Source organism: Leopardus geoffroyi, chromosome B1 (assembly GCF_018350155.1).
Source record: "Leopardus geoffroyi isolate Oge1 chromosome B1, O.geoffroyi_Oge1_pat1.0, whole genome shotgun sequence".
Lineage (NCBI taxonomy): Eukaryota > Metazoa > Chordata > Mammalia > Carnivora > Felidae > Leopardus > Leopardus geoffroyi.
In genome coordinates, this window is record NC_059327.1 from 123,428,359 (window position 1) to 123,448,889 (window position 20,531).

At 37.8% G+C, this 20,531-nt stretch overlaps 1 protein-coding gene and 1 long non-coding RNA gene across 2 annotated transcripts in view; both read right to left on the reverse strand.

The window, feature by feature from the left end:
* The window catches only part of LOC123595081, a 30,824-nt gene extending 24,675 nt beyond the window's left edge, over positions 1-6,149 (reverse strand). The window contains exons 1-2 of the long non-coding RNA XR_006711029.1: positions 6,038-6,149; positions 5,738-5,843 (exon numbers count right to left, since the gene is read on the reverse strand). This is a non-coding gene — a long non-coding RNA (uncharacterized LOC123595081). The remainder of the gene's footprint in view (positions 1-5,737; positions 5,844-6,037) is intronic.
* Positions 6,150-13,548: 7,399 nt separating this feature from the next.
* On the reverse strand, positions 13,549-17,786 carry LOC123596424 (dnaJ homolog subfamily A member 1-like). Its single transcript, XM_045474935.1, has 2 exons — positions 17,610-17,786; positions 13,549-14,903 (listed from the first exon to the last, which is right to left on the reverse strand). Exons 1-2 carry the CDS (start codon positions 17,784-17,786, stop codon positions 13,704-13,706), a joined length of 1,377 nt encoding a protein of 458 aa, XP_045330891.1. The 3' UTR covers positions 13,549-13,703.
* Between the last annotated feature and the right edge of the window lie 2,745 nt (positions 17,787-20,531).

The window sequence follows — 20,531 nt, forward strand, 5'->3', positions numbered from 1 at the left end:
GAAGGGACACATGCACCACAATGTTTATAGCGGTGCTATAGACAATAGCCAAAGTATGGAAAGAGCCCAAATTTCCATCGATGGATTAATGGATAAAGAAGATGTGGTATATACAGACAATGGAGTATTACTCTGCAATCAAAAAGAATGAAATCTTGCCATTTGCAACTACGTGGATGGAACTGGAGGGTATTATGCTAAGTGAACTTAGAGAAAGACAAATATCATATGACTTCACTCATATGAGGACTTTAAGACACAGAACATATGAACATAAGGGAAAGGAAGCAAAAATAATATAAAAACAGGGAGGGGACAAAAACATAAGAGACTCATAGATATGGAGAACAAACTGAGGGTTACTGGAGGGGTTATGGGAAGGGGGTGGGCTAAATGGGTAAGGGGCACTAAGGAATCTGCTCCTGAAATCACTTTGTACTATATGCTAATTTGGATATAAATTAAAAAAAAATTAAAAATAGAATTACCCTATGAACCAGCAATTACACTACTAGGTATTTATCTAAAGGATACAGGAGTGCTGATTCGAAGGAGCACATGCACCCCAATGTTTATAGCAGCACTATTGACAAAAGCCAAAGTATGGAAAGAGCCCAAATGTCCATCAACTGATGAATGGATAAAGAAGACGTGGTATATATATATATATATATATATATACATATACATATGTATATGTATATGTATATGTATATGTATACACACATACAATGAAATATTACTCGGCAATCAAAAAGAATAAAATATTGCCATTTGCAACAATGTGGATGGAACTACAGTGTATTATGCTAAACAAAGTAAGTCAGAGAAAGACAAATCATATTATTTCACTCATATGTGGAATTTAAGATACAAAACAGATGAACATAAGGCAAGGGAAAAATCATATAAAAACAGAGAGGGAGACAAACCATAAGAGACCCTTAAATACAGAGAACAAACTGAGGGTTGCTGGGTAAGTGGAAGGGCTAAAGGGTGAGGGGCATTAAGGAGGACAGAAGTTGGGATGAGCACTGGGTGTTATATGTAAGTGATGAATCACTAAATTCTATTCCTGAAATTATTATTATAGTATATGTTAACTAACTTGGGTATAAATTTAAAAAAAAAGAAAAAATGTGCTATCTAAATGTTGTAATTAAAAAGTGATGTTCTCTAGAGTTTACCATTCATAGTAAGAAATGAAGGAAGGGCATTTCCAGGCAGGGATAAAGTCCTGAATAGAAGCACAGAGATGAAAAGGGCAAGGTTTGTTGAATATGTAACTTGTATGAATGGGGGATACTGGAAGATAGAGAAATTGAAAGTAGACTGGCTTGTCTGAAACACCCAATGCCAAGCTTACATCATAGCAATAGGAGAGTTTTGAGCATGAGAGCGACATTCTCAAAATTGTACTTAGGAAGATTAATCTAACTATATGTGTGGGATCAATTGCAACAGAGAAATTAGAAAAGGATTCCAGTTGAAATGTTAGAATACAACAAATAAGTAAGAAAGCCTATCAACAAAATAACAGTGAGAATTCAGTGAGGGGTGGATTTCAGAAAGATCACAGAGATGAAAACAATACAACTGGCACTTGTTTGGATGTGGAAGCACAAAGAGAAGTAGTCTAAGAAGTAGTTTAAGACTTACATATGGGAAGATACTGCTCTTCTGAACAGAAAAGAGATTAGGAGGATGATCTGGCATTCCAGAGAAAAAAATGAGTTAAGATTTGAGAATATTTGAAGTGATGGTGGATCACTTATATTTAAATGTTGAGCAGGCACCTGAAACGCATGAATCTCAAAGAGGATACATGGTTTGAGAATGGAGCATTACCAAGGTAAAAAGAAAAGGATGGGAGAGAAAGAAAGATGAGAGAAAAACAAAAATTAGAGGAGACAGTAGGTGCTCTTACAATAAAGTATAATGAGAACCTGGAAGGTAGGGTACCATGGACATCAAAGGAGAGGAAAGTTCCCCAAGAGGGTGATTGTGGAAAAAACTGAGGCGTTTCTTTTTACATTGACTCCTTTCTCCTGAGAAATACAACCTGGAACCCAGAAATAGGCTACATTTCCCTGTCTCTTTTATATCTACATGTGCCTGTTGACATAGTTTGGGCCAGTGAAATGTAAGCACATATTTTCTGCATTTCTTCTAGGAGGCCTCCTTGAAAGGGAGGGATGTACACTTTTATTTTTTCTTCCTGCTGCTTATAATGGTTGGAACTCCAGCAAATAACTTTTAGACCATGAGCTCATGTCAGACTGGGAGGCACACATCAAGATATGGAACAGCATAATAGAGCATCCTGGTTCCCTGCCATGAAGAAGCCACTATATCACTCCTGAAAAACTACCTCTGGACTTTCCTTTTTCATATTAATAAATAAACATACAGCCAATCTCAAATAAGAATTGAGAAAAAAATTATTGCGTGTGATAGTAGAGCACAGTTGGGGACATTTCCCTCATAATGGCTATGAAAACAGGTCTAGAGTCAAACTGGCTTTAAATCTAGCTCTGTTATCCATTAACTATGTGATATTGGGTGAAAAATGTAATGGTTGTCACCATATTAACAGATATTAATAGAACCTACCTCAGGAGTTATATGAGAAATTATTTAGATTGTTTATATAAGGTTCTTCACACAGTGCAAACACATAGTAGGTGCTCAATAAATGTAAGTGAAAAAATCAGGTGATCACTGATAACGTGCTGTAATTTTTAAAACATATTTCATGAAATGTTGTAATTTCAGAATCATATTAAGTCTGCGGTTTAGGGGCACCTGGGTGGCTCAGCTGGTTGAGTGGCTGACTTTGGCTCAGGTCATGATCTCCATGTTCATGAATTCAGCCCTACATTGGACTCACTGCTGTCAGCCTGTCAAGGCAGAGCCCACTTCTGGATCCTCTGTCCCCCCCCTTTCTCTGCCCCTCCCCTGCTTGTGCTCTCTCCCCCCGTGCCTCCCCCCAAAGTCTGTAGTTTAGAGTAACACATTTATATTAAACAAAATACTGAACATAAAATATACTTTGTAAGCTTCAGCTTATTATATAAATAAAAATTTTTACCATTTTAACCTGAATGCATACCATTTTACAGTGTGACCTCTCATTAACACTGACAAATACATTCAGTTGTATAATACATGCTAAGTGATTTATTATCATCATTTGATTTTTATTTTTACAAAAAGCAAAACAATGAAAAACTAAGTCATAATGGGTTTAAGAAATCAGTTTCAACTCAGCTTGATAATATTTATAAGGTATTTAAGACTATTTAAGGCAGAATTCCCATACCTCATGCAATACTCCAGATGTCACCTGTTATCTACTTAATCCTCAAAATGTTATAAGGAAAAATTGGTGACTATGAAGTTCTTCATTGCAGTTAACATATTTGATAAAGAATCAACTTTATTTAATAAAGCTTCATTTTAAAGTTTATTCTAGTGGTAGCCAATGTGGAGGAATGGAAAGTCTCCAGATTTTGTAGTCAAGTAAATCTTAGTTCAATTATAGGTTCCATTTCTCATGAACACCATAGAAATAGTTGTATAGGGTAGTAAATTAGCATTAAAAGTATTTTTTGCAGGAATTGAGAAATGCGGAGCCAAATTCTTTATTTTGAATTTATATGCATTCTGCGTTAGTATATTTCTTTTTTTCTGTAGCATATTCATTCTAAACTATTCAGGAAATATTTACCACAATGAGAGATAATGAAAAATATTTACTGTTCTCATTTAAAGATGATTTTCCTTTTTTTTTTTAAAGTTTAAAAAAATATTTACTTATTCTTGAGAGAGAGAGAGAGAGAGAGAGAGCGCTCATGAGCAGGGGATGGATGGGCAGAGACAGAGGGAGAGAATCCCAAGGAGGCTCTGCCTGTCAGCACAGAATCTGATGCGGTGTTTGAACTCACAAACTGTGAGATCTTGTCCTGAGCCAAAATCAAGAGTTGGACGTTTAACCTACTTAGCCACCCAGGCTCTAAAAAGATCTTCCAGATCTCAAATAAGGTGTATCATTTTTGTTATTGAACCATAAGAGGGAAATAATGGCTGGGAAAGGTTGAGAGAACAGCCACAGTGATCAAGGAAATACAGGAAGGATTTTCACACTAAAAAGTTTTTAAAGAAAGACTATGTTAAGAATGTAGATTCTGACAGACTCCAAGTATTACAAAATTATAAAGAGTGTAGAGGTTGTACCTGCATTTAGATACAGAGGTGTGTTATTTTATAGGATCTGGCCACAAGACCCAGTAACATTAGAGTCGTGCCATTGATCAGCTATCCTTCTATGAGGTCCTTGAGGAACTAACGTATAGTGAGGAGGCAGGAAAGATAGAAAAACACTGTATTCTTAGCTGGTACAAAGGCCTTAAGGTCACAAACTCTCCTTTAGAGATCTGTGAATGAGCTAGGATAGATTCTATGAAGAACTCCTTTTGTCTAAATTAGGTTAGACTCAACTGGCCAAAAATCAAATTAGACAGAAAGCAGATAAACCCTGCTTTATCACTTCCATTCCCAATCTCAAACCCAAATCAGTCCAAGGAAAGAGTAATCTAGGTGCTGGTAGACGTGAACAGCCAGAAAGAGGTTGCCAGTCTGCACCATGTGTATGCAAAGACGGCCTAAAACTGAATTTGCTTTCTGGGTTTATACTCTTGTTTGGGTCAAGGGAAAATGATGTCCTTAAGGAATGTCCACCAATAGAAGGCTAATGTAAAAGCACTACTAGATTATCCTCCAAAGCATATAGGTTTTTCTCTTTTTACCTCTGTGACTTTTTTCTTCATACTGTATCATAAAATCTAATAGTAAGTGTATTCTAGATCTCAGTGGGTATCTGGGGAACCTTGGGAAAATAAGGTTTAAATAACTTTTAAAAAACTATGAGGGGGTCTGTAAGCATGCAAGGAGAAAAATGAAGTCAGTGAGAAAGGATCACTGATCAGTATCTAGCTTCTTAGTAGAGAGAGGTGGTTTCCAAAGACCTGCAATATTTTCTTTTTCTGATTTTATACATCTCACCACCTCATATTATGGCTAATACACATCCCTACTCCATTCCATACAGAATCCCAGAGGCTGAACTTTACTGTATCTTTGTATCCCCAGAGTCCAGCAGAGTACTGAACCTATAGTACATGCCAGTATGTGTTTTTTTTAAGTAAATAAATAATTATTCATCTAGTTGAGTAGAAAAAAAAAAGAGGTATACATCCTTGGGAAGCATCTATCCTTTTATGGAGAGCATCCTGATCTTTCTGGAACAACTGTCATACTAAATGACCCACTGAATTGAACATCAGATCGTGCTCTACAGAATCTAAAAACTGTACAAATTTGTAGTAGGTACAAATTAAAGTTCTGTGACTCATTTGGGGGCAAGGCGTAGTCAAGGCAGGACTTATTTCAGCCTTTAAGGGTGATTAGAATCTGGAAAGGATTCTTGCTGGGAAAAACAAAAAGCAAAAAACAAACCAAAAAACCCCCAAACCCAGCCTGAGACACCTTATAAGGTGGTTTCTGACATAGATTTCTTAAGACATCTGCAGAAGCCAGGTTCTTTCTGCCTAAGCTTAAGCGACTCATTGGTTCAGAGAGGATGGACTGTTTTCTCAAGCCTTTGCTTTACAAATAAGAGTAAGGAGTCAATGTTGCCCTTGACTGGCAGGTGACAACAAAAGCAGCTTTCAGTTACCTGAACTTTGCATTGCTTCAGTTGGTGAGCTTTTCGTTTCCTCCCTGGGTTCCAACCGTTTCTTTTCACCACCACTTCCTGAGTATCTCTTCATTGTTTGGATTATCTGTGTAGTAAAGTCAGAGGTGTTTTCCCTCTGCGGGTGCGAATGTATTTGGAATGGGAGTGGGGGCTGAGCGTGCAGAACCCAGGCTCTGCTTCGAGAGAATGGTTTTTTCCTTCATTTGTTTTTGGTAGTCTTTTCCCAGACGCCCCAACTGGTTTATAGCGGAAAGGGATCATGGTCAAGTGAGCTCTAACCTAGTCTAACGTGTTTTCCAGAGTTTTCCCGACAAGCCCAGGACCTGAAACACTTGGCGCCTCAAAAGGAGATCCAAGGTTCGCCCAGCCCTCCGACTGAGTAGGCGGTGAGCTCCGACGTGAAGGATTGTGGGAGGAGGGGCTCGCGTCTCAGTACGCATGCTTGGAGAGTTCGGCCGCGGAGTTGGAGGAGCGCTTCAACCTCTCTCTCCCAAAGACTTCCGGGGCGGAGAGAAGGCCGGAAGCACACCGAGTGGCGCGTACTTAATCTCCTTTCTTGGCGGAGCGCTTCGCCTCTCGCCTGGTGAACTGATAGATGTTTGTGTAGGATAGCTTATTTCTGGTCGCACTCCACGGGGCTAGAATTTGGCCTAGGGGAAATCTGACCCCAATGAGCAGGTGGGAGATAGCTCCCTATGGCAGCTCGTCCATTTACTCAAGCTCTGCTGTTCCCTCTACAGACTGTCGTAACCTTCCTTTTACTGCACACCTTCTCTAGTCGCCTTGTTTTTATCCCTTTTCAGAGGCAGTTCCTCCCGCCCCGCCCCTCCCTCCTGCAATTATGTATGATCGGGCTCCCCGCTTGCTCAGATTGTCTGAAGGTGGCAGCACTGAGGAGCATGTGGGTCCTGGGTCCTACCAGATACCTTTCCTGAGGCGGCAGGCAACAGGTAAGAGGAGGGAAAGGCAAGCATTCTGTGACAGGCACCTCACTTTCGGCCTGCCCTGCTTCTGTGTGCCTTTTAAACATAATGGTATCACTTCATAAGTATAACAAAACATGAACTAGGCAGAGAAAATACTCTCCTTATTTTATAGGCGGTAACTGCTAACATCATTTGTCTTATTTCACAAAGTCAGTAATCGTATGGCTAGGACAAATGATGGTACAATGGTTGTCTCCATCAGACTTTAAATTGTACACGTTAGATCTGGGATTTTGATTTCCTGACTCTTGATGACTATGTGAGTCTCTAAATTCTGTGTTTCTTACTGCCTACTGTTTCTTTTCCTTGTAGTCCTGTCTGCCTGACACACATTTGCTACCATTAACAAGAGATACTTTATTTAGTAAGATTTAACTTTTATATTTCTATTTAGCAATATGATTTAAAGTCACCTTTACACCTATGGTGGGGCTGGAACTCAGGACCCTGAGATCAAGAGTTGCATGCTCTTCCAACTGAGCCAGCCAGGAGCCCCCATAACAAATATTTCTAATTTGCTTTCTGCTTTTTTCTAATCTGATGATTTTGCGGAGTTTACTACCATTCAAGCTGTAGTTTTTCCCTTGTTAATCTGCATTTTCTCTGTTGTTGCACTATACATTTTTAAACGAATCCATTACTCTATATGACCGATCAGATTGGGATATTAGGTTGATTTAGGTTTCTTTGGGTGGAGTGCAGGTTTCTCATTTGTCCTTGTTTTAATTTTGAATTTTACTACTTTTCAGCATCTGATATTGTATCAGTCTTCTTGGAGCCTATGTCTGTATTTAATACAGTGGAGTTGTTCTAAGCATTAACTCCCTAGCAATATATTAGCTACCAACCACCACCCAAAACACTTATACCTGTGATGCTTTTCAATCCTTATTTTGACACTGTCTTTAAACAGTGCCGGATTCATGGTTAGGACCTAATAAACATTTGTTACACACTGAATCAGGGAATCATTCCCCCCCCCCCGCTTGGCAACCAATCCTCCATTGCCCTCTTTAAAGGTTTTTATTTTTCTCAATGTTTTTAAATGTTTATATGGTGTATTTTCCATCCTTTGCTGGTTGCTTTTCTCATGTATACTTTCTCATTCAGATCCATAGCTTGAACTGTCCATATTCTGATTCTGAAGACTTCCAGAAGAAAGTCTTTATAGATATAGGTGATTTATATCTCTAAGATGAACGTTTTTCTGATCTTAGGGCCTTCTTACTACTATTAATTTTTTGGACATCTTCATCTGGGTGGTCTGTGACATCTGAAGCTCCACATATTCATCATTTTCTCCGTCGTTTCTAGCGTCTTTGAAAAATTACCTGTCGGGGCGCCTGGGTGGCACAGTCGGTTAAGCGTCCGACTTCAGCCAGGTCACGATCTCGCGGTCCGTGAGTTCGAGCCCCGCGTCAGGCTCTGGGCTGATGGCTCAGAGCCTGGAGCCTGTTTCCGATTCTGTGTCTTCCTCTCTCTCTGCCCCTCCCCCGTTCATGCTCTGTCTCTCTCTGTCTCAAAAATAAATAAACGTTAAAAAAAAAAAAATTACCTGTCAATCAGTCATAAACCTTAAACTTTGAAATTATTCTAGACTTCTTCTCTGACTGATCATACCCATTGCTCATTAAGGTCTATTGATTCTATCTTCTTATTGTCTCTCAAGTTAGTCTCCTTTCTTCATTTGACTACCCTTGACTTTGTTCAGGCCTCATTATTTCTATTTTGAATTAAACCAATAAAATATTGCTGTTTTTTGCTTTATTTCAATCTCCAACTTTTCTCTTATGGCTAAAGTGATCTTTCTAAGATATAATTATGTTAGTTGATAAAAAAAAAAAAAAAAGGTCTTTTAACACTAAGGTTAAAATCTGATGTACTTAACATAGTGCATAAGATTCTTCATGGTCTCATCCCTGACCTGGCCTCTCACATTATCTCTCCAGGCACCCACACCCAACACTTGACCTGTATACATATCAGCAATTCCAACTTTGCATTTTCTATAAATTCATGCTTACTCACCTGCGTGTTTTTGCAGCTGCTGATACCTTTGCCCACTATGCTGTTTCTTCCTTTTTCATTTGACTGAGTCCTACTTTTTCTTTCAGACTCAGGTGAAATGAAATTGTTCTCTGATTACGATTTCTCAGGTCATTCTTTGACTCCTTAATGTCTCCTTCATAGCACTTTGATACTGTATCTTAATTATCTGTTAATTTATGTGGCTGCCACACTAAAATGTGAGCTTCTTGGGGGGCAATAACCATGATCTTTACTGGTACCTCTCAGTTTTTAGCTCAATAGCATAACACATAAAGGCTTAATTAAAAAAAAAACAATAATTCTTGGAATAAAGTTAGAAAAAAGGTCTAATGAACTACACATAGGAGAGTTAAAAACTCATTACATGACTTGTGTGAACTCTGCTTAGCAGTAAGTGCGGTGTTGCAACAAGGGTCTTCCTTTACTGTTTTGTAGAATTGTGCCTTTCTGACTTGTAAAATAAACTAAGAAATTCTATGCTTGGCAACTCCAAGCAGCTGCATCCTATTGAGCCCTGTTTTAGCAATACTTAGTGACCACATACTGATAATCAGTAGAAGGTACAGGTACCATTTCTGTACTGAATAATTTCAAAGTAGCTATTATAGGGGCATCTGGGTGGCTCAGTTGGTTAAGCATCTGACTCTTGATTTTGGCTCAGGTCATGATCTCACAGATGGGATTGAGCCCTGGGTTGGGCTCTGCACTGACAGTGTGGAACCTGTTTGGGATTCTCTCTCTCTCTCTCTCTCTCTTTCTCTCTCTCTCTCTCTCTCTCCCCCCCCTCCCGTCTCCCTCCCCGTTTAAAATAAATAAATTAATGTAAAAAAAAAAAGGAGCTATTATCCCTTTCCAAGGTTTATTCTGCCTTACCCCTCTGGGGTAATGCACTGGACTATGCAGAAATATACACAGTTATTTCAATTAAGGGTCATGTAGATTTTATAGAATATTATGTAGGAATATTAGATGTTGGGACTTTATTTAACTTGTTACCTTGAATCATAGGAGAGCAGAGGATCTTAGAGTCTTAGATCTTCAAAAGAAAGACGCAAATGCTCTTTATTCCTAAACTTTCTTTCTTCTCTTTAACCCTTCCTCTTACCATAGCCTGCTTGGTCAATGCTCTTGTGTATTATTTTCACGTTTTCCTCAGGAAATTCTTTTCACCCCAATCTGCAAACTTCATTGCCCCAGCTTTTGGCCATTGAATCAGAAAGACTCTTTCAACCCAGGCTTTACAGCCTAACAGGGATAGGACTGAGCTGCTCTGATTTCATGAATATGAGAGATAATGGATATTCCAATTCCAGATTAGAGCTATTCCTAATTTTCTCTCATTTCTCTAAGTGGGAAGCATATTTTGTCTCATCAAAGCAAATTTTCCTCAGAGACAACCACCCTAGTAAAATATGATAAAAACATAGTTCTTTTAGTAATGTGACTGCTCCTGGCATTATTGTGTTAAGGAGGATTTAACTGCTTTTTGAACCTGATTTATATAATAAGGACACCATACGTTAGCTGTGTATTAATTATCTATATTGGTTCTATATCAGTTATCTAAGCTGGGTAACACTGGCTCCCAGATTTCTTCTTTGATGGAGGAGTGGTTAGCTTTACCTGCCACAGAAGCATGAGCTGTTTATGGTTTTGTACTTATAACTATGTGCTTATGCCACCAATAATGAGTTATTAGCCAATCAGAATTTAGGGAGACAACCTCAGGAAATGCGATCTGTATTTAAGTTTAAATAAACAATAGGTATACGTTTACTGGATATGTTGATGTTCCTGAAGATGAGTATGTTTCAAAGATCTAGTTATTGCTTGCTTGCTTATTTATTTATTCATTTATTTATTATTTTAGAGAGAGAGAGAGCATAAGGAGAGGGATAGAGGGATGGATGGAGGGAGGGAGGGGGAGAGAGAGAGAGAGAGAGAGAGAGAGAGAGAGAGAGAGAGAAACAGAATTTTAAGCAGGCTGCATGCTCAGCATGGAGCCCAAAGCTGGGCTTGATCCCACGGCCCTGGGATTATGACCTGAGCTGAAATCGAGTCAGGAGTTACTGCTTTTGTGTGAAGAATGACCTTTTGGTTTTGTGGCTGTAGCTGTGGCTATAGAATTTGTCCTTTAATCACATGCTGCCCACCTTATTTCTCAGAACGTACTGACTTTTATTGCTTCATGCCAGTTTGATTTATATTCTGCTGTTGGTGCCTCAAACTCCGTATTTCCCAAACTGAACTTATTTCTTTCTTCTCAAATCTTTCCTTCTTCTATATTCCTAATTTCTTCTTTGTACCTGACAGTTTGATTTATTATTCATAATTGGCACTTCATATGCCAATGTATCCATGTCACAAATCAAACCTGTTACCTCACACTCCATCAGCCCTAATTCCCCAGAATCTTCTCCTATATTTTTATATCTTAATTATTGGCAACACTCTTTGTAGTGTAATTATTTATTTGTCTGGCTTTCCTACTTCTTGAGGCCAGGGATTTAATTTATTTGTTATTGTACCCTCACTGCCTCTCCCTGCACACAATAAAGTGTTCACTGTTCAATGAATGAGTAATGGTGTAGTTTAGAATATCACCTATTGAATTCTATATTTATTTATTAATATGCAGGGTGCTATGATAGGGAGACCAACCATCCTGATTTATATGGGAATGTTCTGGTTTTAGCACTAAAAGTCCTATGTCTTGTAAACATTAAACATTAGGTATATGTAAACATTAGGTATATAGTTATGAATAAAACAGGAAAGTCCTTTCTTTCATGGAGCTAATTAATATAAACATTTTAATTTTCTTGTGGTTTTACTTGAGCTCAATATTTCATACAAACTTTTAGCCTACTGATTAAAGATTCTATATAATTAATTTTGGAAAACTTCCATGAAGATTTTATGAGTACTGGCTTTCTTCAATATGTGGGGCTATTGTGTGTTTTTTCCCATTTTTATATGAATTTCAATATTTTGCAATTAATTTCACACTTGTTTAGGTAGACTCAGTTAGAATCTCTGCCATGGTGTTAGGACAGCTGCCTCAGAACTAGTCTGAACTTAGCTTTTGTTTTCATACCTATCTTACATTACCTCATGTTTGCATGGAGCTAAATAAAAAAAAAAAAACTTGTGAGATTAAATACTTATGCTGAAAATTGCATAAAAAGTATGGCACAAAAAGTGAATACTCAAGAGATATAACATTGCCAAATTTCCCTTTCAATTATATCTCTTTTCCTATTCCCTACAGGTAAGCACTATTCTGATTTTTATGGCAATCACTTCCTTGCGTTTCTTACAGATTATTAAATCCTGTTGATGAAATGACCCCTTTGTCAGAAAGCAGCGTCTCTCTGTAGTTTTCCTTGTTCTAAAATCTGCTCTGATGTTAATATAGTCCCTCCAGCTTCCTTTGATTCATGGATGCATGGTATATATTTTCCATTTTATTTTTAACTTCTTTATGTTTTTATGTTTTATGTTTTATGACTTCTTTATGTCTTTATGTTTTTTTTTTTTTTTCAACGTTTATTTATTTTTGAGACAGAGAGAGACAGAGCATGAACGGGGGAGGGGCAGAGAGAGAGGGAGACACAGAATCGGAAACAGGCTCCAGGCTCTGAGCCATCAGCCCAGAGCCTGACGCGGGGCTCGAACTCAGGGACTGCGAGATCGTGACCTGGCTGAAGTCGGACGCCCAACCGACTGCGCCACCCAGTCGCCCCATGTCTTTATGTTTTATGAGGGTTTTCTGTAGACAGCATGGAGTTAGGTCTTGCTTTTTTTTTTTTTTTAATTTTTTTTTTTTTCAACGTTTATTTATTTTTGGAACAGAGAGAGACAGAGCATGAACGGGGGAGGGGCAGAGAGAGAGGGAGACACAGAATCGGAAACAGGCTCCAGGCTCTGAGCCATCAGCCCAGAGCCCGACACGGGGCTCGAACTCACGGACGGCGAGATCGTGACCTGGCTGAAGTCGGACGCTTAACCGACTGCGCCACCCAGGCGCCCCAGGTCTTGCTTTTTTATCCAGCTGGCAATCTCTGCCTTTTAAATTGGGGTGTTTACAACTTTTCTATTTAATTGTCAACATTGTTGTGTTTATATTTATTCTCTTGGTATTTGTTTTCTATTTATCTCATCTGCTCTTTGTTTCTCTTTTTTCCCTACCTTCGTTGAATGAGTTTATTTTTTTAAAAATAATTTGTTTTTATCTCCACTATTGCTTTACTAGCTGCACTTCTTCTTCTTCTTCTTTTTAATCATTTATTTTTGAGAGAGAGAGAGAGAGAGAGAGAGAGAGAGAGCACAAGCAGAGGAGGGGCAGAAAGAGAGGGAGACACAGAATCCAAAGCAGGCTCCAGGCATTGAGGTGTCAGCACAGAGCCTCACACGGGGCTCGAACCCATGAAACTGAGATTATGACCTAAGCCAAAGTCGGATACTTAACCGACTGAGTCACCCAGGTGCCCCTACTAGCTACACTTTTTTATTTTGTGGCGGTTGCTCCGAGGTTTAAATATATATGTCTAACCTATCACAGTCTACCTTCAAATAATAATGTACCACTTCACATATAGTATATGAGTCTTACAACAGTGTGCTTCCATTTCTCCCATCTCCTCTTTTGTGCCATTGTGGTCATATATTTTACTTCTATATATATGCTATGTCACAGTAACTTAAATTATTTTTGCTTTATTTATTTATTTATTTATTTTTTAATTTTTTTCAGAGCTTTTATATTTTTTATTCTGCATTTAACGTTTAAAACACTACTATAGTTGAATATTAAAACAAAAACGATAGCAAGTAGTGAGCTATGATTATAGTCCTTCACTCGTTCACTACTGCATATAAAATGCCAGCAGTGTTATTCACTGGCCCCATTAAGAGGTCTGACACTGAACAGCTCCCCTAGGGTGATGTTCATCATCCTCATATGTTTCTCCATTGTAATGGCACCATCTTTCCTGGTTTGGATCAAAGTCCACCAGTTCTACCCGGTCCATTTCATCAGTCTCTTCTACTTCCTTCTTCTCAGGTAGGAGTTTTTCCATCAAAGAGAGTTTATCAGGAGAGAGAAAGCCATTCTCAGGAAAGTTTACCTTAAATTTGATGATTAAGCAACGCTTTTCATATGGTCTATGATAAATTGGCATGCCTTCATTCAGCACACACTTGATATCTCCATGCTTGACAATCTGACCTGGATGAGAGGTAATGACAATGGTTCTGTTGTCAAGTGTAGATATTGGCTTTTGAAAGCTGCACAGTACTTCAACCAGCTGTATGTGCATACACATGAAAAGATCCTCTCCTCGCCTAGTAAAAGCAGCATGGTCCTTCTGATCTAAAACAATGATAATATCTCCTGGTTCCAGTCCAGGTTCTTGGTCTCCTTCATCATGGAATGTTATCTTCTGGCCATCTTTCATGCCTTTGTCAATATGAACTTCTAGAATCTTCTTTTGCCAAACTATCTTCCTTCCATTGCAGCTTTTACATCTGTCTTTAGGACTGATCCGTTCCCCATGGCCCTGGCACTCCATGCACACAGACTGAATTTGTTGAACCATTCCAGGTCCTATCTGATGAATTCTTATTTGCATTCCAGTACCCGGGCAATTGGGACAACATTCTACCGCTCCTTTCTTACCACCTTGGCTTTCACATTTGTTGCAAATCACATTCTTTTGCAGAGCTAGTTTTCTTGTTGCACCATTATATAAATCTTCTAAGGTTACATAAGAGAGCTGATGCACAACATTTTTACCTCTCCTTTCTCTCTGCATCCTTCCTCCTCCTCCAAAAAACATATTAAAGATGTCCGTGGGGGAGCCAAAACCACCACCTGCTCCACCTTCTTTAGTTGCCTCTTCTCCTCCTTTGTCATATAATTCCCTTCTCTTCGCATCAGAGCGCACTTCATAAGCTTGAGAAATCTGTTTAAACGTCTCTCTTTCATTTGGCTTCTTGTCAGGGTTGTACTTCAAAGCCAATTTCCTGTAAGCCTTTTTTGATTCTTCCTGGGTGGCATTGAGTTTGACCCCCAAAACATCATAGTAAGTAGTTTCTTTTACCTTTTTCTACATCCGGTGAGGGGGCCGAGGCTGGTGTGGGGAGCGGGAAGGAACGTGTTGCTGGGCGCAGCTGGGCAGCCGCCGCTTCTCCGCTTTTCAGTGAGCGTTCTGGAAAGTTCCAAATTATTTTTGCTTTAAATGGTTATTTTTAGGGGCACCTTGGTGGCTCGATGGGTTGAGTATCTGACTTTGGCTTAGGTCATGATCTCACATTCTTGGGTTTGAGCCCCCTCATCGGGGTCTGTGCTGACAGCTGGTATTCTGTGTCTCCCTTTCTCTCTGCCCCTCCTCTGCTCACGTTCTCTCTCCAAAAATAAAATAAAACATTAATTTTTTTATTTTTATTATTTATTTATTTATTTATTTATTTTTTTTTTTTCAACGTTTATTTTTTTTGGGACAGAGAGAGACAGAGCATGAACGGGGGAGGGGCAGAGAGAGAGGGAGACACAGAATCGGAAACAGGCTCCAGGCTCTGAGCCATCAGCCCAGAGCCTGACGCGTGGCTCGAACTCCCGGACCGAGAGATCGTGACCTGGCTGAAGTCGGACGCTTAACCGACTGCACCACCCAGGCGCCCCAAATTTTTTATTTTTAAAGAGATTAAGAATTGAGAAGAAATGTTGAGAAGAAAATTTGTTGTTAATCCTATGAATGTACTTTTCATTTCAGAAGTTTGATTTGGGTCTTGTTGTAAATTCTCTCTTCATCATGTTCATCTTTCTTCTACCTTGTTGAACATATGAAGAATAATTATAATAGATACTTTAATGTTCTTGTGTGTTAATTCCATCTTCTCACGGATAGATCTGTTTCTTTTCAGTGATTTTCCTCCTGTTTATGGGACTTGTTTTTCTGCCTTTTGGAAGAAATTTTCTGGTGTGTGCACTGTTCATGTTTTTATAATCTGTGGCTTGGTTTGTGTGTGCTTATGTGTGTGTTTTGAAGGAAATTTGTATCATGTTCTCTTTCATGGTTTGCTGCTTTTCTTTAGTGATATAACAAATAATTCTTGATTTCAGTTGTGTTTTAATAAATGTGGGCTTTAAAATAAACACATTATTTCTTGTTTTAAAAATATTTTTCTTTAATCAAGATTAACAAGATTTTAAATTTTTTTTTTTCAACGTTTTATTTATTTTTGGGACAGAGAGAGACAGAGCATGAACGGGGGAGGGGCAGAGAGAGAGGGAGACACAGAATCGGAAACAGGCTCCAGGCTCTGAGCCATCAGCCCAGAGCCCGACGCGGGGCTCGAACTCACGGACCGCGAGATCGTGACCTGGCTGAAGTCGGACGCTTAACCGACTGCGCCACCCAGGCGCCCCAAGATTAACAAGATTTTAAACTACACTAATTAATACCATGTATTCTCACAGTATTGTACATCTTCCTTTAGTGTTTAAGATTCACACAAATATGAGGCCTCACTTTCTCTCTTTTATTACCTGTTGAAGATAGTTGCTCTGTTCTCTTCCATCACTTCTTTAATGTGTGTTGCTTACACTATACTCATTTTCCATTTCTTAAAATTTTTTTATAAATCTTTCAGCAGACTACGTGTGTCTACTAAATTTATTAAGTTTGTCTAATTTTATGATTATTTGTTCCAATGAAATTTGTATCTTAGATTTGTAAATCTTTATTTGGGGTCAGGTAATCAAGAAATATTTACCAAGTACCAACTATGTACCAAAGTAAAGAGACATTATTAATTACTTGCTGTAAACTCACTTTAAATTATTTCGATCTAAGCTGTCTCTGCAACTTTATATATGCTATTTTCTACAAATAGTAGGTGCTATTCCAGAATATGAAACACTGGTCTTCTGTGGATAAAAACATTTTATTAGCCAAGCATAACTGACATTTTCATCTCAACCAGATGTACCTAAAAGAAAAAGGACTTTTGTTTTTTATTTATTTTTTTCTGTTGTTTAGGAATTCCAGTTCTGTAGGTTCTTTTATTTAATATATATTAATAAACATTCTGCTGTTACACCAGATTTTTTAAAAAATGCAACAACTTCTGAGGGTACCCATTGGTTCTGAAAATGTAGTCTCAACAACTGAAGTTACTAAATGATTTTATATATTTTGGATGCTTTTTCTGTTAAGTCACTGGGACCCTATCTTATCTGCCAGTGATATGATTTTACTTTTATAGGTGGCTATGCACCATTCCTTTCTTTGGCTGCCAGAGACAGTACTTTTACTGTTGTTTCTAACACTGAGAAAGCTGTTCCAGGTCCAGGACACTATAATGTTTCAGAAGCACAGGTAAATTTGTAATAGTTATAATTGTCCGAGTTAATAAGAATCATGCTTTCTTCCTCTAATAGACTAATATGTCATTTATCATATTTTATTTTTCCTTCATATCATCTTCTTTCTCCTTTTATCTATATTTTGTTATTAGAATAAGAGAAAATAAATGTGTTTAATATTGATTGCCTGGTTGGGTGTTCTCCATTATTCTATATATTCTATAAGACATAAAACATTGTTACATGCTTCATGGTTCTTGAGACTCTTCAATGGGAGAATAAGACTATTGAATGAATTATGGTATGTGAAAGTTGTGTAAATGATCAAGATCTGTAGAAGGAGGGTGGCAGTAGAGTGAAAGAATTGGTTTTTGTGTCATACTCTTAAGCTATAGCTATTGCCATTGTCTCATCTTGCACCTATGCAGTCTCAAGAGTCTATGACCAGAATATTTTTGATGACCTCTTCATGTTCAGAAGCCATGGATGTAACTCCAATATCTTCATAATCATGAATATCATCTTTTACCCTTTTCACATACATTTTGCATTCATATATAATGACTCCTAGTTGAGCCCAGCAGATCTTTATCTCCTCTGTTGGAGGCCCAGGTGCAGTCATTGATGCCTTAATTGTTGAATTAGACTTCCTAAATTAATAATAGCAACTATTCTATCAGGATTTTTTTTGTTGGAAGCAATAAAATAGATTTTTAAGACAGATACTGGATTTACAATAATATTTATAGGAAGAGTATTTGGGTGGCTTATGGACCTGAAGGATGAATTGAACAGTGAGGTCTGAAGGAGGGACAGGACTAAGACGATTCCGGGCATGTCAGAAGTAAGAACTGCAATAGGGAACTGCCATTAGATAACTTAATTCTAGAACTCTGTCTGTTTTTTATGTGTGACTCCACTCAGTGTTAAAATTCCGAGTAGGGAGAACCTGATTGGTCCAATGGTTCCTGGGATAGAGGATCCTGTGTTTGGAACCTCCTTTAAAACCACAAAGTATAGGGAAGATTTCTATCTGCTGGACAGATAGAAAACAATAGATTTACATTACATTTTACCCCTTGACTGTCCAGTTCTCTTCGTTCTGATGTGCACTACACATACACACAATTCTTTCCATATATATGATTTTAAAAATGAAATTATTTTATGTATAATTTTCAAGTATAACTTCTCTGAAGGAGCCAAACTAGTGTCTAGCTATTGCATTCAGAGATGGTATTACAGTGTGACTACTGAATGGATCTCTGTATTAAGGCCATTTTTACTCTTGTTTTTTCATATTCCTATTCCATTATTCTGCAATTTATAGATTAAATGGTAAGTAAATATAACATGAGATACTATAAAGAAGTGGTTAGTAGTGTGGCCTCTGGAATTAGACTGCCTACATTTGTTTTTCATTTTGTTTTTTAAAAAAATTTTTAATGTTTATTCATTTTAGAGAGAAAGAAACAGAGAGACAGAGCACGATAGGGGGAAGGGCAGATAGAGAGGGAGACACAGAATCTGAAGCAGGCTCCAGGCTCTCAGCTGTCAGCACAGAGCTGCCGCAGGGCTCGAACTGACAAACCACGAGATCATGACCTGAGCTGATGTCAGACACTTAACCAATAAGCCGCCCAGGTGCCCCTAGACTACCTACGTTTGAAATCTGTCTCTGCCACTTACTAACTGTAAGACTTAATCTTCACTACTTAATTTCTGGGCTTTAGTGTCCTCATCTGTTTAATAGGGATACTAAATTTGTAGGATTTTTCTAAGAATTAAATGTTAGTAAGCATTTAAAAATAGTGCTTGATTATAGGTAGCATTCAATAAATTTTATCCATTATTAGTGCTGCCATTTTACAACAGAAGAGGGAAAGAGAGAGGGGGAAAATGAAAACAAAGTGATGTGGGAAGCAAGGAAATGCAGATGGGATCTGTTAGTTTCTGTAACTGATCATGAAGCTGTAGGTGGCTTAAGATTTTTCCATTACTCGTTCTGTGTTCCCTGTCTCTTTAACAGGGACTTTATCTGGTGGAGTTTTTAGCTTGATGTGGTGACTACAGTCTTTAGTTCTAAGAAGTCTGTACTCTGTTCACAGGCATCCTTCTCAAATCTTTAAATAAACTTGCTCTTAGCATTTTCACTGGGCATTATAGTCCGAGGAAGCTCTGCAAAGTGTGTCTCTGTCTTCTTCCCACCACAGTGCTGTGGCCCTCATTAGTCCTGTTTTTCAGTGCTGGCCAGTGTTAATCACCTCAGCCAATACACTGACTTCCTTATTTTGTTTTCTGCTTTCTAGCATAAGGAAGCTGGAATGGCCAGGCATGGTCTCAACTTCCAATTCAGTGGGACATTTATGGCTCTTTCCTGGTTTCTTAAAACTTCTAGGATACTAATGCCTAGAGGACAAAAAGCAAAAATATAGTAGTGGGTCATTACAGTTAATTGGAAATGTCACTCCTATTTCCACTCCATGGCCTATGGCCAGCGTATTATGGGTCTATGGGTTTGCTAGTTCTACCAGTAGTACTTTATAAAGACCGTAACTCCACTCTTCGAAGAGGGGAATGGAATAAAATATACAATAGATAAATTTCAAACTTGTTAAATATGACAAATATGAGGGTGTTGGGATATTTTATTAATACTGATTTTAGTGAATTCCACATGTAAAATAATGCAAAATGCAATTTAGATCAGACTTTATTTTATTCCAATTTATTTTTTGGATTTCAAGAATGAGGAATTAGAAAATGTAATTTTTTTAATGTAATAGTTGACCTAAAAAAAAAATTCTAGTATTCTCCATTTTTGTTCTTAAAACTATAAACAAATGCCAAGAGAAGATTGATTTCCTTCATTTAAAAGATGACTATGACTTATTTACTCAATTGTTGTTCAATTTTTTTTTTTTTGGTAGTTTTAGGCTAAATTCCTACAGAACTTTTAGAACTTCAAGAAATGTGAATTTATCACACTGTTTAAAACATAAAGTTCATTATTTTAAATGACTGAATTAGGAAATACGTTTGTGATGTGGCATAGTTAGCATACTAATTCTGTAAATAATTAATGTACTGAATAATAATTAAAGGGATAATCTTATTAGAGATTAATGCAAGTGATTAATAATTTATTTTAATACTTTTATTTTGGAAGCATAGGTTGAAATGTTGCTTTCTATTAGCAATTACTTAGTAAATATTATTTGGAGACTTCAAATGAAATTTAATTTAATTTATTTTATTTTATTAGCCTATTAAGTCATATACCTTATTCTGTACAGATCCTGTTTCCTAGAATGAAAACCACTCCAAAGGGTCACTTCAGATTTCACTTATGTTTTCCTGGTTCTAA

Bases quoted from the DNA above. Each gene is read 5' to 3' on its own strand.
- LOC123596424 (XM_045474935.1), bottom strand. From the start codon at position 17,786: ATGACTGCACCTGGGCCTCCAACAGAGGAGATAAAGATCTGCTGGGCT. The intron at 14,904-17,609 runs GTCATAGACTCT...CACCGGATGTAG, and splicing joins AGGTCATCAAAAATATTCTG to AAAAAGGTAAAAGAAACTAC.